Below are 27,555 nucleotides of genomic sequence, written 5' to 3'. Positions count from 1 at the left end.
GGGGCTAGCTGGGAGAGTAAGTAAATTGAATGGAGGACAAATTAGACTGTTTGAAGCTAAAAACATTTCCTGAATCAATCCTATGCTTGCTGGCCAATACACTCTAGGAAAAAACCTCTTTGTTCGAACAGTTGGGGCACTTTGGATAAAGTAACGAGCCATTTCCTCACCTTGACCATCTTTATCAGTGTCTCAAGTAGGCTTGCATTAACAGAGCAAGTAAATTACTGTGAAAAGCACAGTTGCTTCACAGCTCGTGTCCCAGGTTCGATTCCCGGCTTGGGTCACTGTCTGTGTGGAATTGTAGCCACCTGGGTTGGCCATTTCCTCACACAAAATGGAAGAACACAAAGGTTACAGGGAAAAATGGACATTGGCAAAGAAACAAGCAGTTTGCAGAATCCCCTGTATTCTAGCTGCTAAAGAAACCAGACAGAATTGTAACTAACGAGCTGTGCATATTACGTGAGCGATTCACGGTGATTCCCAGGCACAATGGACACAACAGTTAACTGCAATCGCTACATTCTATAGGTCAGACCGGGGTGGAAGGAACCGCCTGGTGACAGTCCCGTTATTGGGAAATTCAAATCAATCGATTGGGAAGAGACCCAATCGATTGCAGGTTTAGAACATAGAACAGCACAGAACAGGCCCTTCGGCTCTCAATGTTGTGCCGAGCAATGATCACCCTACTCAAACCCACGTATCCACCCTATACCCGTAACCCAACAACCCCCCCTTAACCTTACTTATTAAGGACACTACGGGCAATTTAGCATGGCCAATCCACCTAACCCGCACATCTTTGGACTGTGGGAGGAAACCGGAGCACTTGGAGGAAACCCACGCACACACGGGGAGGACGTGCAGACTCCACACACAGTGACCCAGCCGGGAATCGAACCTGGGACCCTGGAGCTGTGAAGCATTTATGCTAACCACCATGCTACCACGCTGCCCTTAAAGAGGGTCTGCCCAGAAGGACACAAAGCCCCTGGGACCTATAAAAGTCAGGTCCCAGGACTGATTCTTTCTTCTTGACCAGCCAGCCCGCCCAGCAGAACACCTTTGCAGCAGAAGACCTTGAGAAGGAGAGGCCTGGTCAGCAGCCGCCATCAAGTAAGTTTCATACAACGCACGCTACGAGAGTAGACACTCCTGACCCCTTTAGTCCACACCAACTGGAAGCCTGCGGATCCAGGACAAAGCAAGAGGCCATTGTTCCCTGATCCGGCAGTTCCTTTATTCCAGATAATTATTGGCCTGTTAGTGGTAGGAATAGCCTAGTCTTTTAGTTTTATATGCATAAGTAGTAGATAACTGTATTATAATAAACGTGTCTTGTTTGAACTTACTAACTGGTGTATTGAGTTATAGGTCTGAACTTGAACTTGAATCTTGTGGCGGTATCATAACGATACCTGGCGACTCTAGGGCTAAGGAATAAAACAGAGCCAAATTGAGTGTAAAGCACACTCGCCCAGAACGAGCAACAGAATCTGCACGTTCTCTGTCTGTGTGGGTTTCCTCCGGGTGCTCCGGTTTCCTCCCACATGTCCTGAAAGACATGCAGTTAGGTAATTTGGACATTCTGCATTCTCCCTCAGTGTACCCGAACAGGCGCCACAACTGGGGGCTTTTCACAGTCACTTCATTGCAGTGATAATATAAGCCTACTTGTGACCGTAAAGTTGATTTTGTTTTAAATCCTCTAGTCGCCACACTCCAGCACCTGTTCAGGTACACTGAGGGAGAATTCCATGTCCAATTCACCTAACGAGCACATCTTTCAGGACGTGGGAGGAAACCCACACAGACACAGGGAGAATGTACAGACTGTCAAATGAGTGGGAGGCATTCAAAAGTGGGCATTCAAGACTATGGGCACAGTGTAGACATGTCCCCACAAAGGAAAAGGGTGGTACTGCCAAATCTAGAGCCCTCTGGTTATCCAGAAGTATACCAGTAAAGAGAGCTTTTGATGGTCACAATGTTTTTAAAAAAACCTAGCAGTATAGAAAATAGGAATTTAAAAAAATTAGGAAAGCAAAGAAAGAATACAATATATGCAGATATAACCTCCAGCAATGTTTGACCCAATACATTGAGCAAGAGGGTGACATATTAGTATAATGAGGTGGGAAAAAGTGGAGGGACTGATGATGATAAAGTTGGATTGTATCTCAGACTGTTAAAGGAAGCTAGGGAGTAAATAACAAATGCTGAGGATAATTTTTCAACACTCCAATAACAGCACATCAGAGCGGACAATGTCCCATTATTTAAAAATGCTTTTTGATGTAAGGATTGTCCTGTTTAATTCCTGTTTTCCTTGTGCATTTCCTTTATTTTCTGTTATTCTGGCTTTTATAATTTTAACACCTGAACAATTAATAGGACCTACACCTTTAAAATGGACTTCACCTTTAATTTAAAAAGGATTCCAGCAGATATGCAGGCATCGGTGATGACTCATTTGTATGAGCTGTTTACTTTGCCAAGCATTTAAGATGGGCAATGCTGATTGGTGCTGACCATTTTGGAATGTTCTGCCAGGGACTGGAAGGCTTGCTCTGGGTTTTAGTTTCAGTTTTTGATCAAGAAGCTGGAAGGTCCAAGCCCTAATCTCTTACCTGATGGAAGGTTCAAAGTTTGAAAACCTTTCTCTTTCTGTACTCCGATTGACCTGCAAGGAAGTTCAGTCCAATAGCAGCTACAGGCAGGGTCAGTTTACTCTTTCAAAAAAATCTCCAGGGGGGAACTCTGTTTTTCCTCAGTAAAACTAGGGGACATTCTGGTGGAGTTGGGGGTAAAAACAAAATTTACACCGACCGGAGGTGGATCTTGGTGAAGGCCCAGGTTAATAAAAGTGGAAATGATGCCCCAGAGGGAGTCCTGCAGTCTGGGGATTTGAAATGAATGTTCCAGATCATTCTGCATCCTGGAAGGAATGTTTGCTGAAGAAACAACTTAAAACATTCAGAACGAGGGCACTCCTCTGCTATCCTGCATTAATCCTCTTTCATATCGTTCTATGTATGTTTGTGTGTCACGGAGGAGGGTGCAGTAGATGAGATTGCCATTATTCCAGTTGCACATATAATCTGTTTGTTACAAATAAACAGTTTTGTTTCACTTACAAATCTGGTGCCTGTAAATCATTGGAGCAGTCAATGGGCAAACATCTCAGATCCTTTATACAAATTATTGGTTAGTTCACTTGCGTTGGGACTCTAGGATGGACACTGGCCCAGGGTGTCATAACAATGAGGATTAGTTAGAGCAGCATGATGGCGCAGTGATTAGCACTGCTGCTTCATGCGCCAAGGACCCGGGTGTGATACTGGCCGCGGGTCACGGTCCGTGTGGAGTTTGCCCACTTTCTTTCCAATTGAGGGGCAATTTGGCATGGCCAAACCACCTACCCTGCACATCTTTGATTTGTGGGTGTGAGGCCCACAAAGACATGGGGGAATATGCAAACTCCACACGGACAGTGGGCCGGATTCAACCCAGATCCTTGGTGCCGTGAGGCAGCAGTGCTAACCACTGTGCCACTATGCAAATACAGTACATAAAAGTTACAAACCAAGTGAATGTTTAAAGCAGTCCTAATGTTTGGAATAGTAGCACCTGTTATGGATCATCATCCTCCCCCCCCCCAATTTTCCTGCTCTGAATACCGCAAGTCTGTCTGCAATTGGCATTAATAGCTGGCATCTTTTTTTGGTCTGGTGTTAAAATTGGCTTTCAACAGATATCAACTTGGGGCCCCTGTCCCTATGGCAACTAGATCACATGGGCTTGACTCCAGTGATCTTTTACATTTGACTAAAGGAGACCGTTTAAAACAAACCATTTTTATAAAGTCTTGCATTTGGGAGGGGGAAAAAAAGTGACATTGGATAAAGCTGTAGCTTGACTCCAGAAAAGTTCCTTTTCTCATATTTCTGTAAACAGCTCAGGATGTTAATCGTTGAAACTCTTTTTTTTCGGGGTTGTTCCCAAGTTAATTTTATTTTGAAACCAGCTTCTGGTTTGTAATATTTACTTTGTCAAAGACCCGTGCCTTAGTTCTCTCAACCAACCTCCAGAGAAATATGGTCAATGATCATCTTGCTGTTTGTGGGATCTAGCTGTGCACCACCAACTGACAGCATTTATGTCTCACTCGTACAGCAGCCGTGATAGTGCAGCACTCGCTAAGTTCTGGAAGACAAAGACCTATGGTGTAGGACTTGCCCACCACCTTTTGGCTGAGGCAAGAATGCTACCTGTTTATCAACAGCTGATGCTTAAATGCTGCAATGACACTATTCTGGTTTATCAACAGCTGATGCTTATATGCTGCAATGACACTATTCTTCAGTATTTAAATCTGTAGGCAAGAGTCTGGCGTGCTCCAGAAGACATTCCATCTGAGTGTGATGGTGCGCATTTTACTGTAAATATATTTTTTTAAATCTTCACACTATTGACCTGTATATAATGCAGTTCATTGTGTAATATTCACAACCATGCATGATATGACTTGTTGATGCTGTAGATTTTAACTTCATTCCATAATCCTGATCATGTGTAAATTTATCATGAGTTATTTTTCTTCGTTTTGAATGATCTCGCGAGGGCATATTAACTTCTGCTTGAATTGTTTGGCATTGTCTGCTTGAATTGTTTGGCATTGTTGTTGAACTGGTGTTTCGTTCTACCCTTCTAAAGGAGAAATCTGTACTCCATGGCTTGACAATAAGGTTTTGGTTCAAGACTCAACCTTCCTCCCTTTCACCAAAAAAAGTAATTTGACTTTTCAATGAAACATAAGGGGCGGGATTCACCCCTACGAAGGGGGGTCCCGGCGGGACGGAGTGGCGTGAACTACTCTGGTGTCGGGCTGCCCCAAAGGTGTGGCATCCTCTGCACCTTCAGGGGCTAGGCCCGCCCCAGAGTAGTTGGTGCCCTGCCGGCCGGCAGGAAAGGGGCTTGGCGCCACACCAATTGGCGCCGAAGGGCCTCCGCCGTCGGCGCATGCACGGGAGCGCCAGCGCATGCTGGCATCATCCCTGCGCATGCGTAGAGGGATTCTCATCCGCACCGGGAATGGCAGAGGACCACACCCTCCGGTGCGGAACAGTAGAGTGGCCCCACGGCACGTGCCCGCCTGCGGATCGGTGGGCCCCAATTGTGGGCCAGGCCACCGTGGGGGCAACTCCCTGGGGCCAGACCCCAACCCCCAAGAACCCCAGAGCCTGTCTGTGCCGCCAGGTCCCGCCGGTAAGGGACCTACGGCTGCAGGGCCGGCAACAGACAGGCAGGACTTCGACCCATCGCGGGCCGGAGATTTCGGGCAGCTCCGGCACCCATTGAGGCGCGCTGGACCACGCCATTCTCCGAGGCAGGCGACGCGACTCACGCTGGGCCGGTTTTGGGGAGGGGGGGGGGAAAAAGAGGACAGCGGGGGAGGGATTCACGCTGACCCCCGGCGATTCTCCCACCCAGGGGGGGTCGGAGAACCTCGCCCAAGATGTTTGAGAATTCCATTTTCAGAAATTGATGTTTCCTTTTGGAATCGGGAAGTCAAAGCTTGAAATCTAGTTATTTAAAATAAGTCTGTTTTTCTGTGGCTATGAAATTGCCTGAGGCTAATTAACCAAATATGGAGTGTCTCAACTGGGCTAGTGATGTGCCACATCAAGTTTATTAATGCTCTTTTTGAAGGGTATGGAAAAGAGAATATTTAACAACATGGTAATCTCTTCAAAAGCTCACTCTATCCCACCCCCACCCTAGGACAATCAGAAATGTTCAAATTGATGTTGACTTTCACCACTCAGATTACTGAAAGAAAAATAAAGGACAATACTAGTTCATGTGTGTCCCATGTTAATTGACTTTTTGTTTCAATCGGTTGCTTTATAATGTCTGACTTGAATGATTTCTTGAAGAACCCACTCGGGGTTTGTTTTCAAAATATATCCGTTTATGAAAATCAAAAACGGTCGCAAATTTTTAAATTGTTAATTTGTCCTTCCAGCTCCTATACTGCTATTCTTGGGCAGCACAATGGAATGTGTAGATAGAGCCTCAAGGCACCATTCATGACCACTGGATGTCTCAAAGCAGCTTTGCAGCCACAGGTCTAGTGACTAATGTAGATGAAAGTGGTTGATGGTTTCTCTTGATTCCTTTACTTGCACACCTTCTGGATTCTACCATACTCACTGCCTCTGCGTACTATCTCATTATCACTGTCTCTCTCTCATATTCTGTCCTGCCCTCCACCCTGTCTCGGAGCCTTTCATTCTTCCTTGACCTCACTCTCTCCTTTTCATATGTTGAAGACAAATCTCCCAGTTCTGATTTTAAAAGGTCATCGACCGGGGAAATGTTCACTCTTGTTTCCCTCCGTAATGGGTGCTGTTGAATCTGCTGCATATTTTCAGCATTTTTCTGGTTTTTTTTTTAATATATTGCAAAATTCCAGGACCAGCAGTCTATTTCTTTTTGAATCTCTTTGGGTGCTGGTGGAAGGATTACTATTGGCCAAGATACCAGGGGACACTTTCCCCTCTCTTCAAATAGTGTGGAGGACATCTGTGATCTTGGTTTGAGACCCACCCTTTTTTAATTGGATTGGCTATCAATAGAATCTTTATCTTTGCAGATAAAATTACACCGCCTGATCTAATGCAAATAAAATTACACAGCGCTCCTGATCTAATAACAATCTGATTTGTTACACCATGCATTAATGAATGTTTCAAACAGTGTTGCTTTTATTCAAGCTCGAGTCAAGCCCCCATATCCTGTACTTGAAAGTCGGCATTGCATGAGGCAACTAACTCTGTTTGAATGCAAGGAGTTTTAGGTGAGCCAATAGTGCTCGTTAAAATGCCAAGTTAAGCAAACATACAGAACAAAGTATTAGGTCAGATGACAAAAAGCTTGGTCAAGAGGTATTTTTAAAAAGTGCTTTAAAGAAGGAAAGTGAGATGTAGGGAGGGAATTCCAGAGCTTGGGCCTGAGCAACTGAAGGTATGGCCGCTGATTATAGAATCCCTGCAGTGCAGAAGAGGGCCATTCAGCTCAACCAACCAATCTGCACTGACCCTCCGAAAGAGCACTCTACCCAGGTCCACTCCCCCATCCTATCTCCCCAACATAACCTGCACATTCCTGGACACACAGACAATTTAGAATGCCCAATCTATCTAACCTGCATATCTTTGGGCTGTGGAAGGAAACCCACGCAGACACTGCGCAGACCCACTCACCCAACATTGGAATCTAACCCGTGTCCCCCTGATGCTGTGATCATGGTGTGATTAAAATTGGTGATGATTAAAAGTGCAATGGAGTTGGTGCCTTTTGTGGAGGTGTTCGATCTCTCTCGTGCTAACGTTGTTATTTATGGCTGCCTAATATATTGTACAGCATTTCACAATTTGCCACCAGAGTTTGGAAAAGATATACACTAGGTTCAACTTGTACCCTTCTACAGTAAGAGTTGATGTTTGGAAGATGATGGTTCTGCCACACCGAGTAATCCATAATCTGATTTTCAACTGCACTGAAGGAGAGTTTTTGTGCTATCTTGTTCTGCACTTGGTCATTCATGTGATACTATTTTTTTTTAAAACTCTTCCAACTCTAACCACAAGCTTCAAAGAAAGTGCAGTTTTACTGTGCATTCTGAAGCAGTAATGAATGTTAGTGGAAAATCTGATCGTGATTTCTCTTTTTTTTTTCTATTTAATCATTTTGTCTTTCTCAGTTTCTCTGCTTTGATGATTTCTAATGTTTTCCGAAGTAAACTTTCAAATTTCTCAAATTCTCTCATGCAATTTATACTTTATTATTCCAACTCTATCCTGCTGCCAGCCTTCTGAGCCCCTCTGTGTGTAGAATTAGAGTATCTCCTTGTCGCATTTTTATTTTTTCATGTGCGTCATTGCCAAGGCCAACATAATTGTTGCCCATCCCTAAAGGCCCGTGAACTGTGTGGCTTAGAAGCGACCATGTTGTTGTGGGCCTGGAGTCTTATGTAGGCCAGACCAGTCAAGTTGAGGGTGGCAGATTTTCTTTCCTGGAAGGAAATAGCCAGCACCAGCAGCCATGGTGGGGGTTTGAACCTGTGTCCGAAGAGTATTAGCTTGGGCATCTGGATTACTAGTCCAGTTACTCTATGCTTGACAAAAAGCAAGAACAGCTTTTGGACATTTTGGTTTTTAAAAACATTAATTCATGGGATGTGGGTGTTACTGGCTGGCCATTGCCCATTCCTAATTGTTCTTGAACTAAGTGACTTCTAAGCCATTTCAGAGGGAAGAGTCAACCATCTAGAGTCGGGCAGGCCAGACGGGATAAAGTTGGAAGATTTCCTTCCCCTAGTGAATCAGATGAGTTTTACGACCACCAATGGTTACATGGTCATCGTTGGAGAAATTTTTATATTAAATTCAAATTTTACTGCTGTAAATTCAAACCCAGGCCAAAGCATTAGCCTGGGTCTCTGGACTTGCTGCCGCCCCCTGAAATATACAAATATTGGAGCTGCAGGAAAAAGGAATGTTGTACTGTCTGAAATCATTCACTTTCTGATGGACCATGGGAAGGTGGGGCACCACAATGATTGGAGTGTTGGGTGGCCAATGAGTGTGTAGAGAACAAGGCACAGGGTCATTAATGACAATAACCTTCAGGAATATGTCCTAGCCCCTTCACTGAAAAACAAATGGCTGGAGCTTTTTGGCTATTCCCAACAGTAGGACCTTCCAGGTGGCAAGGAGGGTGGGGTGGGGTGGTGAGAAGGAGGCAGATGTATCAATAAACCACTTATTTGGGTAATGATTTTTGCATTTATGCAACTCTTTTTGCAACTCTCGGGTCACCCTGAAGTGCATCTCCTGTTGCAATGTGGGAGCCAATTAATGCACAGCCAAGCTCCCACACCCAGATTATCTAATCTTGGGAGACAAATGTTGACCAGACCATAATTTATGGAATTCTAGTGATCAATACAGGATCACAGTGAACACTCTACATGGTTAGTGGCCCCATTAATGGTTAGTGGCCCCATTAATGAAATGTTAACATGGATCTGTCTGCCCTCTTCAAAGAGTTTTTAAAAAAGAAAATACTATGGCACCTTTTTTACAGGAGCGTTCATTGGTATCCCATCTAATATTTAGTCCTCGAGTAACCCTGATAAAACAGACATCTGGTTAATTATCTGCTTAATGTTTGTTGGAGCTAGTTATACTTATTACATCACCAATCACAGAGGATGTCATTATCTGTAAAGCAATGATATGTCATGAGGTGGTTTTAGTCACGATATAAACAATGCTGTAGTGTAAGTTTGGCTCACTGGTTCAAGTGGTATAATTGCATGTAATTCTCCCTGTACAGATCAAATTGAATTTAAACTTGGAAGATTTCAAGAAATAGCATTATTTGAGAACCAAACATTTGATGCCTTTTTGCGGAACATTCCGGAGGACATATCATTCATTATCATTCAAGTGCACACTAAATATGTTCATGCTCTTCTATCCTTTCATAAGGTATGTGATTGGTTTAAATGTGTACTGAAAATTTGACTATTGTTTTATGGCCTTAAATGTTTTAATTGCCACCTCCCTTTTTTCAATAACCATCTCTTCCCCCCACTTTTTTCTCACTAATGCATTTATATTGCTGAATGCTGGCTGTGATGGACTGAGTAGATTTGAGGTATAGTCTGAACAATATCTTTGGATATAGAAGATCGTAGGCGTCTTCAGTACAAATGTGTGTTCTTCTTGAAGTTTGGAGGATCAATAGTCTCCTCTTTGACATCCTTCTGGCTTAACTTCAACCTCAACTTCCTACTGTAGAACAGCTAACTGGTGTATTATTGCTTTGAGTTTCAACAACTGGCTCATCCAAATGTGAGAAATCTTTCTTAACTGAATCTAGATGTGAACCTCTTTCCCCTCCTTGCTATTGTACTTTTTCTCAATCCATAGCTTCCAGTTTGTCGTTGGATGCGATGGGTTTATCCCTTGCTTTGTGGTGACTGTTCCTCATCTGAGATGTTTGTTCCCTTTAATGATTTTTGTTCGTTTTCTTTTTGTTTTTTGTTTTGGAATGATGACTCTTGTAACCATCTGATTCCTGAGGTTTTTGTGACTCGTACTTTTCTGGAGGTAATTGTCGGCAAGACTAGAAACTGAGGAACACCTGTGTGGATTCCCTCCAAGTGCTCCGGTTCCTCCACAGTCCAAAGATGAGCAGGTTGGGTGGATTGGCTAGGTCAAGTTACGGGGATAGTGTGGGGTTTGGGCCTAGATGGGCTGCTCTTTCAGCGCTTTGCTGTAAACCTGATGGGCAGAATGTCCTCATTCTGCACTGTAGGGAATTAACATCTTGAAGTACCTCCCATTGTCTTCATCTATTATTTGGAAGAGGTAGACATAACCTGACTTATTTCTGGTTCTGAACTTTTTTTTTTTAAATTATGGGCCGCCAAGTTCTGGCAATTGGATAGATGTGGATTGACAGATGTGTGACTATAAGACATGAGCAGCACTAGGCCATTCGGCTCATATCAGAGTCTGCTCTTGCCATTCATTGACTTATCTGGTAATCCTCAACTCCACTTTCCTGCCTTAAAAATCTGTTAATCACAGCCTCCATAACCATCTCTGGTAAAGAATTCCATCGATTCGCTACCCTTAGAAGAAATTCCCTCCCTATCACTATCATAAATGGGCGTCCCTTAACTCTTTGAGGTTATGCCCTGTGGTCCTAGACTCTCCCACAATGGGGAAACAACTCATCAGCAACTACCTGTCAAGCCCGTTGAATGCTGTGTCTCATTAAGGTCACCTCTGCACTCCAATGAGTACAAACCCAACCTACTCAAACTCTCCTGCTTTATTGTGTGGAAAACATGGGCATCTTGGCCCAGTAGAGAGAACTCTTGAATTGTATAATATTGCTATGGTATTTTTAAAGCGTAGTTTGAACCTCATGGTCTGCAAGCTTAACAAAGCTTTATTGGGAAGGTGTCTTCTCTACAGGCTGCTAAACTATACTGTTAGTCTGCCCAAACTTCTGGTATCACCTGATCAAAATGACCTTGTTCCAACTAGGAATAAATATGAATATACCAGCCTCCAGTATGTTTGCTCCCATATTGGAGCAATTTTGAAATATCCCTATAACTGGTAGTCCTCCCAGGCCACAAATGTTGCAGCTGCCACCATTTTTGTCGGCCAAGATTCTAGACAGGACTGCCACACTTCTGTGTTTAAAAATTACTGATATGCCCGATATGCCCATTGATGCATTCCAGAAAGTATGGCTGGGATCTTCCATTTTGCCTCTGATGCATTGTTGTTCCTCTAGTTGGGTTTTGAGGATTCACTTGTCGTCATAGAATCATAAAATCCTTGCAATGCACAAGGAGTTCATTCGGTTTATTAAGTCTGCACCGACCCTTTGAATGAGCACTCTCCACATATGGGACATTTGGTCCCATATCTAGAGGTTTTCAATCTGTATGTCTTTCCAACCCCTCACTTACAGGACACTGACTTCTTGGTTAACAAATTAATCATGACGTTTGTGTGGGGGAGGGGGGTTGCCAAGAACCCTAGGATCCGCAAGAACATCTGAAGCATCTTTATGTCGCTTGCAATGTTATAAATACAAAATCAATAAAAATACTTGACCAAAAGTTTTTCTGTCAACTGCTTTACCAAGTCTTCAGATGGTGCATATCAGCTGTTGACCACCAGCTCTGCTTCTCCAGATGTCACTTGGAGGCTGAGTCATACACTTCTGATGGGTCGGCCTTGTGGTAAATTCCTCAAAACCCCAGTGTTTACTTTGTAGTTGATGCCCCTATTGCCCAGAATAGATTTTCTGCGAGCAGGAATAAAACTACCACAAGGGCTTTCAATTCTGCAATGCTTTGCACAACCTCTGACATACCAATGTTCTTTACAGCTAATGATGTACTCCTTGAAGTGTGGTCACTCTTGGCACAATGCGAACCAAGAGTCACCTTGTGCATAACACTCCACTGCAAAATAGAAGCAAAAATACTTTAACACCTACTTTAGACTCCTTCCTGATCAGTGGCTGATTTGTTTTGCTAATTTTGAAGACATTTAAGACCTTGAGGTTCTTTTTCACACCAGTTTGGTCCACAACTGTTCTCTTGTTTCAGCCAAGTCATGTTAATTTGATTGACAGCTTCATTTTAAGGCAGAACAACTTCTCATAAGTGAAGCTGAAATTGTGAAGAATGAGCTTGCACATTTTTGAAACTCTCTAGGCATTGTTTAAAGAAATAAATCATTTGATTTTAATGGGCTGAAGTGTGGATTTGTGCTGGACGTTGTCTTGGACCCTAAGCATGCATCTCTCAAAATGAGGTGACATTTGACCTACTGAGGTTACTGTCCTAAAATCAACTGAAGGGTATTAATTGTATTTAATGTCTTTTTAACCAGTTGAACTTTAAATGATGGCACTTGATCTGGTAGCATCTGCCTGTTTGAGGGAAATGTTTTGGGTGACCTTTCCTCAGTTCGGATGAGGATATTGATCTGAAACATTAACCCAGTTTCTCCCTCTCGCACGTGCTGCCAAACCAGTGTTTTTAGAATTTAAAAAATATTTTTCAGCACCTGTGATTTTTATTTTGCATAACTGTTGCTTTCAAACAATTTGGAGGACGTATTGTTCTTTACAATCCAAGACCAAAAGAATACGACCCTTCTTGTGACGTCAGTAATTGGCATAATTTCCTAACTTAATACATTGAAGCTTTTCTCCCCTGCTTTTGAAACTTTAACTTCCATGTTTTCAGATTCCCACAGGAAGAACATCAACAAGTGGCCAAGATCCTGGTTTGTTGCTAAGTTTGAAGCCAGAGGAAAATGCATCGATGTGGCACCTCCGCTCACTGACTGAAAACACCTCTGCAACGTCTGTCATTCTCCCATACAAAAAGAGAGGTTGGGATACTTAATTCTTCTGCAGCAATAGCAGCTCTGAAAATTGGTACAAAATCATCCAAATTATGGATGCTGTGCTAAGGGTGATGTGAGCAAGCATTTGAGGATTTTTTTTTTTTTTTTAAACCCAAGTGAAGGTTGAAACCAGAAACGCAAGTGTCTAATTTCTGGTATGGCCATCAAAGTGGAGAAAGGAAGCGGAGGGTAAACAGAGTTGGTGAATCAGATTCTTAAAGTGAAGCGCCAGCATCAATTGACATTTGCCCCTCCCCCACCACCAATATTAATTTTTACAGCACAAAGGAGGCCATGTGTCCACACCGGCTCCTGAAAGAGCTCGTCCCATTCTCTAGCCCTATCTCTGTAACCCTCTAAATGAATCCCTTTCAAATATGTATCTGGATCTCTAGCCCCATCTCTGTAACCCTTTCAATTATATATTGATGCACTATCAATTACGACGAGACGAGAGTAGAATGTAATCGAGGCTTTATTACAAAGATGTGTGGCCTCCTACAGCAGCTGACGAAATGGCTGCTGTACAGGGAACACACATATTTATACTCCGCCTACTGGGCAGAGCCAGCAGGCAGGTACCTACCCCCGTACCTTTCTCCTCTTCTCTCTCTCTCCTATCTCTCTTGCTGATCATTTTGAAATTATGACCCCCCCCCCCCCCCCCCCCCCAGTCATACCAACTAGTGGAAACAGAATATCCTCGTCAAAATTGTTGGGAATATTGAATCCCTCAATAAGGTCACCTCTTAATCTTCTCTGCTCCAAGGAGAACGGGCCCAATTTCTCCAATCTTTCCTTGTATCTAGAATTTCTCATTCCTGTACCATTCTAGTGAATCTCCTCACACTCTGTATGTACACTCTCTCCAGGGCTTTAACACACTTCCTTAAAAAAAGGTGCTTCGAACTGAACAATACACCAAATGTAGTCTGATGAATGACTTGTAGAGATGTAGCATCACCCAACTTCATTCTGAGGGTGATGCTTTTATACTCTATGCATCTATTTATAAAGCCAAGGATCCTGTAAGTCTTCACAATATTTCGACTTGCCTGACCAACTTGGGCGATTGCAGTGGTTTAATTGCCAGGGCGGGCAGCATGGTGGTGCAGTGGTTAGCACTGCTTCCTTATGGCACCAAGGACCCCGGTTCAATCCTGGCCCCAGGTCACTGTCTGTGTGGAGTTTGCACATTCTCCCTGTGTCTGCATGGGTCTTGCCCCCCCCCTCCCCCCAACAGCCCAAAAAGATGTGCAGTGGAGGTGAATTGGCCACGCTAAATTGTCCCTTAATTAAAAATTTAAATATAAATAAATAAACAGCAGTGAGGACTGGGCATCCCTGTCTCGTGCCTCTGTGCAGCCGGAGATATCTGGAGCTGGTGATGTCTGTCCATATGGTCGCCATGGGAGTGCTGTACAGTAGTTTCACCCAGGTGAACCATGGCCCAAACCATTCCTTCATTCGACCCTGTCAAAGACTAACATTGCTAATCACTTTGCTGTACCTGCATACTAACTTTATGATTCATGTACCAGGAAATGCACATTCTTCTGTAATCTCTCCAATCTCTCTCTCCATCTTAAATAATACTTTTCTATTCTTCCCGCCAAGTGGATAAGCTGACAATTACCCATCCACCATTGTTTTGTCCACTCGCGTCTATAGTCCTTTGCACAGTCTTGCCTCTCTTGGCAACTTTTTTCCTACCTATCATGGTGTCCTCTGCAAATATAGCTCCTCCATATTTAGTCCCTTCATCCAAGTGACTAGAGATTTGTAGGTAGTTGTGGCCCCAGCACTGATCCTTATGGCAGACTCCACTAGTTACTGCCTGCCAATCTGAAAAATATCTATTTATTCCTACGCTCTGGGTCTTGTTAACCAACCAATCCTTTGTCCATGTATCGTTATCCTCTACACCATGTGCTCATATCTTGTGCAGTAAATGTGGAAAAAAGTGTTCCAAACTTCCACACTTTTCTGTGTTTCCTAATCTCTCTCCGGCACTGTCCTACTGTAAGACCCAGCTCCAAAATGGTGAATATAGGTGCTACAGAAGTTTGCTCAATCGACATTGTGTAAATTACTACTTTACAGATCCATTTAAACTATTCGTCTGACAAAAATGAATTACTGTCGCGTCATTAAAACTGATGCAATCTTATTAGGACCTCTACATGTTTCAAGCCTGCTTTGGCAACCAGAATAATCAAATAGGATGCTGGAAATCTGAGGCCAGAAGAACATGTCCAGGCATTGCACCTTCCTTAAAATTACAAGCATAGGGGAAAATAGCTCGGCTCGCCTCAACCAATCACCACCCCTTATCTTGCACAGTAAATTGTTGCTTCCTTTCAAATTTGGTATTTTTGCATCCTGGTCTGATGAGTCCAAGACACACAGTTTTGACAACATGTCTCAACAATTCTTTCTACAACTGTTTTCCACACTGTCTAGCACTCAGAAGCCAGAGTCCATTTGAATCTCACACTGCTGACATGAGCCAACAAATCCAGGCTCCGAAAGCTTTACTAGGTTATTACCAACTGGTCTACAATCAAAAAGGCAACAGCTAGCTGTGTGCAACATATGAACCCTACAAATCCAAGATTTTCCCCCACTACTCGATGGTGCAATTTATTTTTGATCGTCCAGACTTGTCAACTTTGTATTTTTATGTCAGGAGAGAATTCCGACACTAACTTTCTTGCATCTTGCCTTTGGCAGATCCTGTACCAGGTGGATGCAGTCTGGAATCTAACTTGACTGTTGATACAAATGTATACTTGCAGTACAACCTGTATGAAGCCACAATAAGTTTTGCACCAGCCAATATTGGATATGCAAGGTACAGTGCTCACCATTTTTTGTTTTTGTCTTTTGATCTAACATTGCTGAAGAGATTTGCAATACGTATGTTTCACTACTTTGTCCGAAGTGCTTCAATCGTGAATATTGGCCAATTATACATAGCAAGGTCCCACAACAGTAATAGGAAAGAATAGTTAATTTGTTTCAGGGATAAATATTGATGAGTGCACTGTCATAGCTCACCTGTTCAAAATTGTGTGGCTTCTTTTACGTCACCAGAGAGAACTGATTGGGCCCCTGTTTAACATCTCCTTGAAAGATGATACCTTTGACAGTATGGCACTCCCCTGTACTGAAAGAGCATCCTACCTAGGTCCACTCTATTGCCTGACCCCACCTAACCGTTGGACGCTAGGTAACATTTTAGAGTGGTCAATCCACCTATCCACATGTCCCTGGCACTGAGAAAGCAGTGAGGAACCTTCGACTCCTGAGTAATTGTAAAGTGGAGGCTTGAACATGTTCCTTTTATTTGCAGAGTAAGAGTCCCTGTGTTTGACTGTCACTTTACAAGCTTGACGAATGATCTTAAATTGGTTGTTCAGCCTGGCCCATTGGGAAATTGAATCTAACAGACGTTTGGTTTTGGATTTTGCCTTGGGTCCATAACCAGTATCTTCAACTTAAATAAGGGCAATTATAATGGGAGGAATTGTCTAAGATGTGGGTAAACAAGCTAAGATACAGCTCTAGATGAGCAGTGGCAGATATTCAAACAGTTGGTCCATAATGCTCAGCAGGGGGGTTTAAACTAATTCAGCAGGGGGATGGGAACCTAAATTGTAGTCCCAGTGTACAGGATATTGAGAGTAGTGAGGTCAGGGATAGGGTTAAAAGTTCGAAAGAGGGCACCGGCAAGCAAGACGCTGGTTTGAAGTGAGTCTACTTCAATGCCAGGAGCATCTGAAATAAGGTGGGTGAGCTTGCAGCATGGGTTGGTACCTGGGATCTCGATGTTGTGGCGATTTCGGAGACATGGGTAGAGCAGGGACAGGAATGGTTGTTGCAGGTTCCAGGATTTAGATGTTTCTGTAAGAACAGAGAAGATGGTAAAAGAGGGGGGGGGGGGAGGGGGGGGTGTGGCATTGTTAATCAAGGAAAGTATTACGGCGGTAGAAAGGACGTTTGAGGACTCCTCTACTGAGCTAGTATGGGCCGAGGTAAGGAACAGGAGAGGAGAGGTCACCCTGTTGGGAGTTGTCTATAGACCTCTGAATAGTTCCAGAGATGTAGAGGAAAGGATTGCAAAGATGATTCTCGACAGGAGCGAGAGTAACAGGGTAGTTGTTATGGGGGACTTTAACTTTCCAAATATTGACTGGAAATACTATAGTTCGAGTACTATAGATGGGTCAGTTTTTGTGTAGTGTGTGCAGGAGGGTTTTCTGACACAGTATGTAGACAGGCCAACAAGGGGCGATGCCACATTGGATTTGGTCTGGGTAACCTGGCCAGGTGTTAGATTTAGATGTAGGTCAGCACTTTGGTGATAGTGATCACAATTCGGTTATGTTTACTTTAGCAATGGGCAGGATAGGTATATACCGCAAGGCAAGAATTATAGCTGGGGGAAAGGCAATTATGATGCTATTCGGCAAGATTTAGGATGTATAGGATGGGGAAGGAAACTGCAGGGATGGGTACAATCGAAATGTGGAGCTTTTTCAAGGAACAGCTACTGCGTGTCCTTGATAAGTATGTACCTGTCGGGCAGGGAGGAAGTTGTCGAGCAAGGGAACCGTGGTTTACTAAGGAAGTTGAAGCACTTGTCAAGAGGAAGAAGAAGGCTTATGTTAGGGTGAGACATGAAGGCTTAGTTAGGGCACTTGAGAGTTACAAGTTAGCCAGGAAGGACCTAAAGGGAGAGTTAAGAAGAGTGAGGAGAGGACACGAAAAGTCATTGGCGGATAGGATCAAGGAAAACCCTAAGGCTTTCTATAGGTATATCAGGAACAAAAGAATGACTAGAGTAAGATTAGGGCCAATCAAGGATAGTAGTGGAAAGTTGTGTGGAATCAGAGGAGGTAGGGGAAGAGTTAAATGGATATTTTTCGTCAGTGTTTACACTAGAGAAAGACAATGTTGTCGAGGAGAATACTCGGGTTCCGTCGACCAGGCTAGATGGAATTGAGGTTCACAAGGAGGAGGTGTTAGCAATTTTGGAAAGTGTAAAAATAGATAAGTCCTCTGGGCCAAATGGGATTTATCCTAGGATTCTCTGGGAAGCCAGGGAGGAGATTGCAGAGCCTTTGTCCTTGATCTTTATGTCGTCTTTGTCGATAGGAATAGTGGCGGAAGACTGGAGGATAGCAAATGTTGTCCCCTTGTTCAAGAAGGGGAGTAGAGACAACCCTGGTAATTATAGACACGTGAGCCTTCGGGTTGTGGGTAAAATGTTGGAAAAGGTTATTAGAGATGGGGTTTATAATCATCTTGAAAAGAACAAGTTGATTAGCGATACTCAACACGGTTTTGTGAAGGGTAGGTCATGCCTCACAAACCTTATTGAGTTTTTTGAGAAGGTGACCAAACAGGTGGATGAGGGTAAAGCGGTTGATGTGGTGTATGTGGATTTCAGTAAGGCATTTGATAAGGTTCCCCACGGTAGGCTATTGCAGAAAATAAGGAAGTATGGGATTGAAGGTGATTTAGCGGTTTGGATCAGTAATTGCCTAGCTGAAAGAAAACAGAGGGTGGTGGTTGATGGCAAATGTTCATCCTGGAGTTCAGTTACTAGTGGTGTACCGCAAGGATCTGTTTTGGGGCCACTGCTGTTTGTCATTTTTATAAATGACCTGGAAGAGGGTGTAGAAGGATGGGTTAGTAAATTTGCAGATGACACTAAGGTCGGTGGAGTTGTGGATAGTGCTGAAGGATGTTATAGGATACAGAGGGACATAGATAAGCTGCAGAGCTGGGCTGAGAGGTGGCAGATGGAGTTTAATGTGGAAAAGTGTGAGGTGGTTCACTTTGGAAGGAGTAACATGAATGCAGAGTACTGGGCTAATGGCAAGATTCTTGGTAGTGTAGATGAACAGAGAGATCTCAGCATCCAGGTACATAAATCCCTGAAAGTTGCCACCCAGGTTAATAGGGCTGTTAAGAAGGCATATGGTGTGCTAGCCTTTATCAGTAGGGGGATTGAGTTTCGGAGCCACAAGGTCATGCTGCAGCTGTACATAACTGTGGTGCGGCCGCTCCTGGAGTACTGCGTGCAGTTCTGGTCACCACATTATAGGAAGGGTGTGGAAGCTTTGGAAAGGGTTCAGAGGAGATTTACTAGGATGTTGCATGGTATGGAGGGAAGGTCTTACGAGGAAAGGCTCAGGGACTTGAGGTTGTTTTTGCTAGCGAGGAGACGGCTGAGAGGTGACTTAATAGAGACATAAGATAGTCAGAGGGTTAGATAGGGTGGATAGTGAGAGTCTTTTTCCTCGGATGGTGATGACCAACATGAGGGGACATAGCTTTAAATTGAGGGGTGGTAGATATAGGACAGATGTCAGAGGCAGTTTCTTTACTCAGAGAGTAGTAGGGGTGTGGACCGCCCTGCCTGCAACAGTAGTAGACTCGCCAACTTTAAGGGCATTTAAGTGGTCACTGGATAGACATATGGATGAAAATGGAATAGTGTAGGTCAGATAGGCTTCAGATGGTTTCACAGGTCGGCGCAACATCGAGGGCCGAAGGGCCTGTACTGCGCTGTTATGTTCTAGGAGTTTATCCCAATCAAAAAGAGGGATGCCACAAAAAAGGCAAAATCCATGGTTAACAAAAGGTCAAGGATTTGAAAAGTAGGAGGGTGGAAATGTGGCAGAGTGGTTAGTACTGCTAGCTCAGCACTGAGGACCTGGGTTCAATCCTGACCCTGGGTCACTGCCCTTGTGGAGTTTGCACATTCTCCCTGTTTGTCTGTGTCTCACCCCCACAACCCAAAGATGTGCAGGGTAGGTGAATTGGCCACGCTAAATTGCCCCTTAAGTGGGGGAAAAAAATTGGGCACTTGTACAAAGTGCTAAGGGATAGTGGTAGATCAGCGGATTGGGAGTTTTTAGGATCCAGCAGCAATAGGCTAAAAAGTTCATAAGGGAGAAAATAAACTTTGAGAGAACTTGCATGCAGTATAAAAACACAGTAGGTTTCTATGTATATATAAATATAAAGTGTGTATATTGAATGCATAACAGCAAACAAAGAAATGGCAGATATGCAATTATTTTTTTGCAGCAGTCTTCACTCTGGAAGCGATTGTAAATATCCTTCAGATATCAGATAGGCTGATTTTCAAGTAACAAGCAAATTGGTAGAACTTACAAAAGTGGCTTAAGGTTGACAAGTCGCCAGAGCCCAATGAACTGCACACTAGGATTTTAATAGAAATGGTTGCAGATAGTGGACCCATTCCAGGAAGGTACCAGAAGATTGGACAACTGCCAATGTGACTGACTTGTTTAAAGTGGGAGGGAGGCAGATAACTGTGGACCAGTTAATTTAACATCTATTATTGGCAAGATGCTGGAGTCAATAATCAAAGAGAAAATAGCTAACCACTTGGGAAAGATGAATATAATCAAAGATGAATATAATCAAAGATGAATAGAATCAAACCTAGCCAATGTGGGTATATGGAAGGTATCATTGAGAATGCAGCAAACTTGTAGATGTAGTGTATTTAGATTTTCAAAAAGACATTTGACAAAGTGCTACATATGAGGCTGTGGCATAAAGTAAAAGCCAATGGAATTGGAGGAAGTGTGTTGGCATAGATTGAAAACTGGCTATCACATAGAAAACATATGGGTCCTTACGGTGTGACTAATGGAGTACCTCGGGGATTATTTCTTGATCTGTAATTGTTCACTATTTACATTAATGACCTGGAGGACGGTTTCTAAATTTGCCGAGTATATGAAAAGCATGTTGTGGTAAATGATTCTGCAACGGGGTATAGATTGGGTGACTAGGTAAAACTCCCTGGCAAATGGAGTTTAATGTGGGAAAGAGTGATGGTATGGTAGGGAGGAATAAAAAGACAGATTATAATCTAAATGGAGAGACTGCAGGTGGCTTGGAGGGATCTAGGTGTTCTGGTGCATGAATTACAAAAAACTAGTGAGCAGATCCAATGGTAGTTAAGGCAAACAGCATTTTGGACTTTTTATTGCAAAGTGGTTCAAGTTTGAAAATAGGGAGGTTTTGTTGCGATTGTACAGGATGTTGGTGAGGCCTTGCTTGAAATGCTCCATGTAGCCTTGCCTTCTAAAAATGGCTCATTCCTGGGATGAGAGGGTTGTCCTATCAAAAGACACTAATTAGTCTGGGCCTGATTTGCTTAGAGTTTGAAAGAGTGAGACCTTATTCAAACAAGTCCCTGAGAGGGCTTGACTGGGTAGATGGTGAGATGTTTTCACTAGTGGGAGAGTCTTGAGCAAGGAGACATAGCTACAAAATAAAGGGTCGTTCATTAAAACTGAAGTGCATAGAAATCTCTTCCTGCAGAGTGGTGAATCTCTGGAATTCTCTGCCCTGGGGGATGGTGGAGGCTGGATCAAGTTGAGGTGGACAAATATTTGATTGTGGAATAGAGGGCTATGGGGAAATGGCACAAAAAGGTGGCTGGCATAGATCAGCCATGATCACATTGAAAGGAAGGGCAGGCATGAGGGGCCTGGTGGCCCACTCCTATTTCTTGTGAAGGAACATGCTGTTTAATTTAGCAATTGCTGGTATGTAGGCCTATATGTACCTGGCATCTCTGGCACTGAAATTCATACATGTTGCTTAATTGTTTGGTAGGCAGAATGTTTTTAACTGACTGCAGCATCCTGTTAGTGGAAAATGCCACTCTGGTAGCCAATGCGTAGTAGAGCCTGAGTTGGTTTGCTTAACTTATTGCAAATTTTGGAGTTCTTTGCCTTTCCAGGATAACTGAAGTAGAGGGGGCTGAAGTCATGACCTTTGGCCTGTTTGCATGTGCGAAACACGGTGAGCAATTGATCAGGATAGCAGGATCTGAACAATTGGTTGTTTGTGTTTGCACTGTCGAGTGCAAGATGACATTCTTTCAGCAATATTGAAGTTCTATACTACTAAAAGTGTTCCGTCTCTGGAGTAGGTAATGTCTATAGGACTGTTGAAATAAATACATTGATTTTTGATTTTTCTTGTCTAGTTCTAAAAGGAATATTCCAGCTTGACCTACAAGCCGGGGCTTCTAATTGACATTCTAATTGATTGGAATACCAGGAAACAATTGGGTATTCTATAATTTTAAGTTCGGATTAAGGGTGGCATGGCGGTGCAGTGGATAGAACTGCTGTCTCTTGGCATCGAGGACCTGGGTTTTATCCTGGCCCTGGGTCACTGTCTGTATGGCGTTTTCATATTCTACCCGTGTCTGCGTGGGTTTCATTCTCACAACCCAAAGACGTGCAGTTTAGGTGGATTGGCCATGCTAAATTTAGGTGGGGGGGGGGGGGGAGGAGACAGAATTGGGTACTTTAATATACAATTGTGTATGTGTTTATATATTGATGGAATGATTCATCTCTTCGGAATGTAATTTGCACTGCTTTTTTGAGGCTACAAAATGCCAAGAAATATTTTTAAAGTTTATTTCCGGATGTGGGTGTCATTGGTTGGGTCAGCGTTTATTGTGCTTTAGAAGGCGAGGATGAGCTACCTTCCTGAACCGCTGCAGTCCATATGGTGTAGGTACAACCACTGCTGTTGGGAGGAAATTCCAAGATTTTGACCCAGCGACAGTGAAGGAACAGCGATTTAATTTTATATTTACAAGCCAGGATGTTGAGTGATTTGGAGTGGAGCTTCTAGGTGCTGGGGTTTCTAGGTATCTACTGCCATTGTCCTTCTACATGCTAGCAGTTTTGTGGGTTTGGATTCGTTTTATTTTTAATGAAACATGATGACAAAGCATTAATGGTTTAATGCTGGTGACTGTAGCATGGGCTCAACTTGGATTCTTGACTGAGTACGTTAGATCTCGACTAAATCTGAGGAAAGTAGTGGTTAGCAATGCTGCCCCACAGCACTGCCCCCCCCCCCCCCCCCCCCCCCTCCATTCCTTGGCTTAAGCTGGCCTTGGAATTAGCAATGGTGGCTGTTCCACAATTCTGGAATTGTCATTTGTTGACTACAGAGGGCTTACCCATGTTATCTTTGTAATGATATATAGACAGACATGTAACTAAAGGGTTAATCACAATAATTTAGCTGTGGCTCTACCAGTAGTGGGCACCACCAGATCACACTAGATAACGAGCTCCCAAAGGGTCTTGCTCTCCTTCCACGCAGGAGTAGCTAGACAACAGTAGTATAGTTGGATCATAGCCTAGACACCATGTATAGTTCAGATACCATTTATATAGTTATATCTCTCTACTTTGTTCTACAGTTAGTTCAGTAGAGTGTCAAACTCATTTATTAGTTTTAATTTGTTTATTTTACATCAAAGACTAGTATATTCTTCAAGATCAAGTGCAATCAGTAACAACAGATATTACTTTAACCAAGTAATACAATATGCTACCAGGAGTGGCAATATAATACAACAGAGTTGTGTTGTTGAATAGCCAAGTAAGGTTTATACAAGGGACAATGGATGTGTTGATGCTGTGCTGGTGGGGTGGGCTTGAGGCAGTGGAAGGCCTGAAATGAAAAGTAGCAGGATTGAGAATTCATCTATGAATCAGTTCATCTTCACTGGCCATCTGTGAACCAGATACAACCTTGGAGGTAATCAGATTATCCACTAAACACCATCCGTAATGGTACAGTGAGGTGAGTCTTGGGTTGTAGGTTCAAGACCCACTCCAGAAACCTGAGCACACAATCCAGTGATATTCTCAGTGGTACTCGTTTGCCTTCTCTTGTGATGAGGTGCTGAACTAAGGCTCTAGTGACTGCTTTTGATGAGCAGGGAGCTCTTCCTGGCACCTGAATCAATATTAATCTTGACCAAAAAATATGGTCAATATTACATGACTACTTGAGACCTTGCTGAGGCATTCCCTACACACCACAGTTAATTGCATTGGTCTTGGACACCTGAGGATATGAAAGGTTTTGTATAAATGCCAGTTTGTCTTAATCCAGCCTTCATTTATTAATAGTTGGGGTTACCCTTTTGGGAACTTGATGAAAGAAACTGCTTCATTCTATTGATTGAAGAAGTCTTCCATTACCTGAATATAACTGATCCTCGTCCACTGATTTTGTATTGGTGGAAACATATAGACTGGAGTTGACTATATGAATAGCAGCCTGTTGTATAGTTTTCATGATTCTACCAATTTAATAACTGTCTGTAATAATGCATTAATTGCTGATTTCCTAAATTATTTTTGAAAAGGTGAATGAAAGAATAATATTGTCTAATCCTGACATTCCCAATAACCAACTTTAGCTTCAACGAATTCCGTATCACGTCAACAAAACCTATCTGGAGACTTGTGCAACTTGTTGCAAGACCAAGTTGATTAATGGCTGGAATGTTGATGAGTAACTTTATTTTGCCTGAAGGTGTATATGTGCTTCAGATTGGTGATCAGTCCCTTTTTTAATGAGACAAAATGGATGCAGTTGTGCTGCTTGTTTTCAAAAGTAGAATTGTTGAATTTGGGAACTGTCCTCATTACAGGGGGACAGTTCCACCCTCGTGTGACTATGTTGGCGAAGAGTCCAGATCACGACTTCGATACGATGTCTACCAGTATTTTCTACCAGAGACTGACCTGAATGAAAAGGTCCTCTTTACTGCTCTTCAAAAGATGGCTGCGATACCACATGTGGAAGCAAACGGAATCCAGGTATGATGAAATTGAACTTTCACCACCCAAAAAAGTTTGAGGGAACGCTATTGCTTCACAGAGCCAGAGACCTGGGTTCGATTCCTGGCTGTGTGGAGTGTCTACGTTCGCCTCATCTCTGTGGGTTTCCTCTGGGTGTTCTGGTTTCCTTCACAAGTCCCAAAAGACATGCTTGTTAGGTTAATTGGACATTCTGAATTCCCCTTCAGTGCAGCCGAACAGGTGCCGGAGTGTGGTGACTAGGGGATTTTCACAATTTCATTGCAGTGTTAATGTAAACCTACTTGTGACACTAATAAAGATTTATTATCTAACTGACCAGTGAATAGATTGGTTTGATATTTCTAATTCTCTGGATGGAAAGTTCATCAATCTTTTAAAATATTTAGAGATTTATTTATTTCATTTTAGCGTGGCCAATCCACCCACCCTGAAACACCTTTAGGTTATAAGGGTTGAGACCCATGCGAACATGGAGAGGATGTGCAAAGTCCACAGACAGTGGACTGCGATTGAACCTAGGCCCGCAGTGCTAACCATCGTGCTGCTCTAAGTATTGGAGATTTATGATATTCACGTAGTGCATACGGTACAGGTTTCACCCAGCAGCTTTAATCAAGGAGCTATGACTTATTGCATTTAATTTTGGAATATTGGCAAAATTGCTCTGTATAGAATTTATAGAACTGGAACAGGCCATTTGGCCCAACAGGTTTATACTTGTGTTTTGTGCTTGCAATATTCAAAATTAAATTACAATTACAAGTTTTTAAGAATTTCCGACTCTATGTCCTCCCTCACCTCTGTGCTTGCCACACTCCTGGGATTGGACTTCCAATATAACCTCCAGAGCTTAACCTTTAAATTTGGCGGCCCTATACCCCTCCTCACTGTCTGCAATCTCGTGACCCTCGAGGTCGACCCGCCTTCCCTTTTTGCAAATCTCGCCCCTGATTGCAAACCCGTCACCACCAGGAGCAGATGGTACAGTGCCCAGGACCGGACCTTCATTAGGTCGGAAGTCCAGCAGTTACTGAAGTAAGGTATTATCGAGGCTAGCAACAGCCCCTGGAGAGCTCAAGTAGTGGTTGTAAAGACCGGGGAGAAGCACGGGTCATCGATTATAGTCAGACCATCAACAGGTATACGCAGCTCGACGTGTACCCTCTTCCCCCGCATATCTGATTTGGTCAATCGGATTGCACAATAAAAGGTCTTTTCCACGGTGGACCTCCAATCAGCCTACCGCCAGCTCCCCATTCGCCCGGACGCCCGCAAGTACACTGCATTCGAAGCAGATGGGCGGCTCTACCACTTCCTAAGGGTTCCCTTTGGTGTCACAAATGGGATCTCAGTCTTCCAATGGGAGATGGACCTAATGGTTGATCGGCACGGTTTGTGGGCCACGTTTCCGTACCTCAACAACATCACCATCTTCAGCCACGACCAGCAGGACCACCAATTTCTCCATACTGCCAGTCTCCTTAACCTGACCTATAACAAGGAGAAATGCGTATTCCGCACCGATCGTCTAGCCATCCTCTGCTATGTAGTGCACAATGGAGTCATAGGCTCCGACCCTGAACGCATGCGCCCCCTCATGGAGTTCCCCCTCCCACACTGCTCCAAGGCCCTGAAACGTTGCCTCGGGCTTTTTTCATATTACGCACAGTTGGGTCCCCAATTACGTGGACAAGGCCTGCCCACTAATCCAATCCACTATTTTCCCCCTGTCGGCAGAGGCATGCAAGGCCTTCAGTTGCATAAAGGCAGACATCGCAAAGGCCACGATGCACACAATCAATGAATCCCTTCCCTTCCAAGTCGAGAACGACACATCCGATGTAGCTCTGGCGGCCACACAACTAATTGGGCAGGCCCGTGGCCGCCTTCTCACGCACCCTCCATGCTTCCGAAATCCGCCATTTCTCCGTTGAAAAGGAGGCCCAAGCCATAGTAGAAGCTGGGATGGTGGTGGCTGGGGAGAAGATATAGCTGGTGGTTGAAGCCAAATGTCAGTATATTTCAGAGAAACATGGAAACATAGGAACAGAAGGAAGTCATTTGGCCCTTCCAAGTCTGTTCTGCCATTCATTTTGATCATGGCTGGTCACCCAATTTTTCTCTTCCCCCATTTCTTCCCCCCCCCCCCCCCCCCCCCCATATTTGTTCATCCCCATCACCATTTGTGGTAACAAATTCCACAAGCTCACTACTCTGGGTGAAGAAATTGCTCCTTTTTTCTCTGTTCTAAATGGTCTACCCCGTATCCTCAGATCCTGTTTCTGGACATCTCCACCATCGGGAATGTACTTCTTGCCTCTACCCTGCCTAGTCCTGGTGGAATTTTAGTTTTCTTGGACACCCTCCCTGCCCTCGGCCCTCATTCGTTTTTAATTGTCTACAAGACTTGAAGCTGGCATCACATTGTAAAGGCTTTTTTCCAGGCTGCTTGCTCCGGCACAGAACACAAACTTGTCCAAATTTCACCTGCTCTGCCCCATGCCGCCTGACTCTCATCTGCCATCTTGCATCCACTTCAAAGTCCAAAGATGTGTAGGTTAGGTGGTTTGGGCATGCTAAATTGTCTTTCCGTGCTCGAAAGGTTAGGTGGGATTACTGGTTTGTGGGAGTGGGCCTAGGTATGATGCTCTTTCAGAGTCTGAGCAGACTCGAGGGTCTGAATGGCCCCCTTTTGCACTATAGGGATTCTTTGAACTCTTGTGAATGAAAATTAATCTAATTCTTCTCCAGGAAGTAAAATCAAATTGCATTTTTTTTATCCCCGTAGGGAAACAACAAAATAATCGTACTGGATTTTG

General features: G+C 43.6%; 1 protein-coding gene across 1 annotated transcript in view; it reads left to right on the top strand.

Moving 5' to 3' along the window:
• Window positions 1-27,555, top strand: part of tm7sf3 (transmembrane 7 superfamily member 3) — a 60,266-nt gene that overhangs the window by 16,799 nt on the left and 15,912 nt on the right. The window contains exons 2-5 of the mRNA XM_038781173.1: window positions 9,412-9,566; window positions 12,866-13,013; window positions 15,762-15,882; window positions 24,565-24,733. Of these exons, the coding sequence (XP_038637101.1) occupies window positions 9,412-9,566; window positions 12,866-13,013; window positions 15,762-15,882; window positions 24,565-24,733 (593 nt within the window). The remainder of the gene's footprint in view (window positions 1-9,411; window positions 9,567-12,865; window positions 13,014-15,761; window positions 15,883-24,564; window positions 24,734-27,555) is intronic.

Source organism: Scyliorhinus canicula, chromosome 20 (assembly GCF_902713615.1).
Source record: "Scyliorhinus canicula chromosome 20, sScyCan1.1, whole genome shotgun sequence".
Taxonomy (NCBI): domain Eukaryota; kingdom Metazoa; phylum Chordata; class Chondrichthyes; order Carcharhiniformes; family Scyliorhinidae; genus Scyliorhinus; species Scyliorhinus canicula.
Note: the sequence above shows the minus strand (reverse complement) of the source record. Positions and strands in the feature narration are given on the sequence as shown.